Genomic DNA, 3,321 nt, shown 5'->3' with positions numbered 1-3,321 from the left:
TCTAGTCGGGAGTGGTGCTGACTGAAAACAGATGATTTGGAGCGATTCGCGCGCCATCTGTTGGTCATTCTAAGGACTTATTGAACTACCCTCGTATATTTGAACAAGTAAAACTACTATTCCAGGCGTACTTTTTCCGTAGAATCCGATTCCGGGATTGATTTTGAAAGAAAAACTAAATATTGCAATTATTTGTTTAAACAAATCAATTTTGCAAAAATAATGGTAAATTTGAATTCTGCGCATCAAAAACCCCCTTGGTCAATATATGCCATACCCGTATTTGTATTCATATTCTTATGGTCGTCAAAGGATTTATTCATATCGCAAAATTAATCATTTATTAATTTGTTAATAACATTATGTATTTTAACAATTGAAACTCCTATATCAGACATATTTTTTACAGTAGAAGTTGATTTTGGTATTAATTTTCAAAAAAACTTAATTTTACAAAGATTTGTTTCAACAAATTAATTTTGCAAAACTAATGACAAATTTGAGCTCAGCAATGCCTCGAACCCTTTAAACAATATACAGTTTATCTGTACCGTGCTCCAATTCTTTCACCCTGGAAATGGGGTTAAAATTTAAGAGTTTCACTTTGAGTGCTGTCATTTGCAGTTCAGTTTTTATTGCTTCGAATAGTATAATTTTTAGATTTAGTGTTCGATTTTTTAAATATAACTGACCGTGAAAAATGTTTGCGGGCCGGAAAAAAACTAGGAAATGACCGGGAATTTCTTTCTTTGATTAAAACGGCCACCCTGTTATTATACTTAGGGTGACCATCCGTCTGGATTTGCCCGGATATTTCCTCATTTTAGGGCTTGTGTGAGTTGTCCTACAGGATTTTTTACTTTGTCCGGGTTTTTATCCGGAGTATTTAAGCGATACATTTTTATTTCTCAATCATCTTTTAAACTTTTTTTTTTGTACAAAATGTTATCATTCAATACTTAAAGATTTCTTCGTCAATTTACAAGGTAAAGCACTATTAAAATTAAATATTCCTACTAATACGAAAAATATATAGGAGTGCATTTGTGATACTGATTAGAATGAATCAGGGTTAAAAAATAAAAATATAAAATGTTAAGCGTTGATAAAATTTAACAAAACAGCTCATTTGAAAAATATGTTTGGAAATTCTATTTTTCATTTAATTCTTTGTATTCTACTCAGTTTTGACTTTGCCGCTGGAGACCCTTAAACTCGAGACCCTTATTTTTATTCGAAACTTCACGCTAAAATTGAGAATTAAGAAATAGAATAATGAATGTTTAGTTTTCATTTCTTTAATATTGTTACATCAAATATTCAATGCAATTGTAATTTTTTATACTCACAATTTAAATTTCATAAAAATTGTTCTGTTTATAAATAATTCAAAGTTTCATTTTCAAATTAAATTAAAAAGTAGCGAAAAATTCACGATTCCTTTAGTTTCTATTACCTAATATTAAAAACATGATCAATTTTTAAATCCATAATAACTAATTTTTCAATATTAAAAGTTTAATAAATTGTTAAATCGACTTAAATAATTGATTATATTATTATATCTAACAGATACAAAAAAAAACTATTTTTATGATCATTTAATACCAATGCAAAGAATTTTTTCCCCTTCAGTTGCGATAGCGTTTTTGAAAACTTTTCTATTAAAAATTAAAAACGACTTTTTCTTTAAAGTTTTTTCGAATTATTTAATTTTAAAGCTTTATAATTTAACAAATTAACATTTTGAGCGGTAAAAATGATGAAAAATTCATTTTTTATCGTAGAAAAATATGCGTGGCATCAATTTTAATTTCATTAAATGTAATAAAACATTTGAAAAAATCTTCAATTTTGAACATTTATTTGTGAACAATTATCGGCAATTGCTTAGTTCAAACACTTTAAATAAAATACTTTGTATTTCAAGCTCTGTCAAGTTATCCCAGAAAAAAGGGTTCTCCGAGCCCTTCCAACTCGGATTTTTTTCAAAGGGGTTATAAATTTCCTCTCAGTTTCGAGTCGAAAAAAATTGGTAGATATTGAAAAAGGCCGAGCAATCTTGGGTCATGCCAACTACTATTACCAATTTTTCTCCGACGAGAAACTGAGAGGAAATTTATGACTCCTTTAAAAAAAAATCTCAGTTGGAAGGGCTCGGAGAACCCTTTTTCTGGTATAACTTGACTGAGCTTGAAATACAAAGTATTTTATTTAAAGTATTTGAACTAAACAATTGCCGATAAATGGTTTCGACATTAATAATACTAAATAACTAAATAATAAAAAAATACTAATAATAATATAAATAAGTGGTCGAAAATAAATTCAAGACGTTCAAAATTTAAGAGTTTTTTTTTCAATTTGAGAATATGCAAATAAAATTATTTCAGAATAAAATTTCGAAAATAATTAAACTTAATATTGAAAAAATTTGTTATTATGGATTTAAAAATTGATCATGTTTTTAATATTAGGTAATAGTAACTAAAGGAATCGTGAATGCTTTGCCACTTTTTAATTTAATTTGAAAAGTAAATTTTGAATTATTTATAAACAAAACAATTTTTAGGGAATTTAAATTGCGAGTATAAAACATTACAATTGCATTGAATATTTTATTTAACAATATTAAAGTAACGAAAACCAAACATTTATAAATTTATTTCAAAATTCTCGATTTTAGCGTGCAATTTCAAATTATACTTAATTAATTATATTCGAATTATCCTAATTATACTTAACTTGATATTTTCGTATTTCAAATGTTCCGATTTTCAGTTGGAGATAGATTTCAAGAACCGATTCACTGAAGGAAGCCTAAGATTATTTTCGCACTGGGGATCCTTTTCTGACAAAGTGAAGCGAGAACTTGCGACAACTGGAGTTCATAAATTTGGTATGCTCAAGTCATTTGCAGCAACTTATTAACTTTTGTGTGATAAACTTGATATTTTCAATTTTTTTATATTTTATTCATATTACAGAATCTGATGTTGATCTTATACAGAAATTTGTCCAGCTGTTTTCAATTTGCCCAGTAAAAGTGCCGAAAGGAAAGGCTTGGAGAGCATCTAGGGCGGATATTCAGCAAGGATGTATGCTGCATATCAAGGTATTTCAGATTTTTTTTGTCTATCATATTAGTTTTATACTGAGAAAAAAGTACTCTTGAATCAAAAGTGCCGGTGCTATTGAATTCCGCATTATTAATGCAATAATTGAGCCCCTGGATGCAATAACTCGCTGAGCGCTCGAAAACGCGTAAAAGTATTGTCTGCGCGGTGACATTACGAGTCAAAATCAAAAGTCAGAATTTGG

At 28.4% G+C, this 3,321-nt stretch overlaps 1 protein-coding gene across 1 annotated transcript in view; it reads left to right on the top strand.

Annotated features, from left to right (window-relative positions):
• LOC117182197 overlaps nt 1-3,321 on the top strand; it is a 28,061-nt gene that overhangs the window by 15,921 nt on the left and 8,819 nt on the right. The window contains exons 8-9 of the mRNA XM_033375259.1: nt 2,782-2,899; nt 2,988-3,115. Coding sequence (XP_033231150.1) covers nt 2,782-2,899; nt 2,988-3,115 — 246 coding nt within the window. The remainder of the gene's footprint in view (nt 1-2,781; nt 2,900-2,987; nt 3,116-3,321) is intronic.

The sequence above is a fragment of the Belonocnema kinseyi genome, chromosome 10 (genome assembly GCF_010883055.1).
Source record: "Belonocnema kinseyi isolate 2016_QV_RU_SX_M_011 chromosome 10, B_treatae_v1, whole genome shotgun sequence".
NCBI lineage: Eukaryota > Metazoa > Arthropoda > Insecta > Hymenoptera > Cynipidae > Belonocnema > Belonocnema kinseyi.
This window is presented reverse-complemented; position numbering and strand designations above follow the sequence as displayed.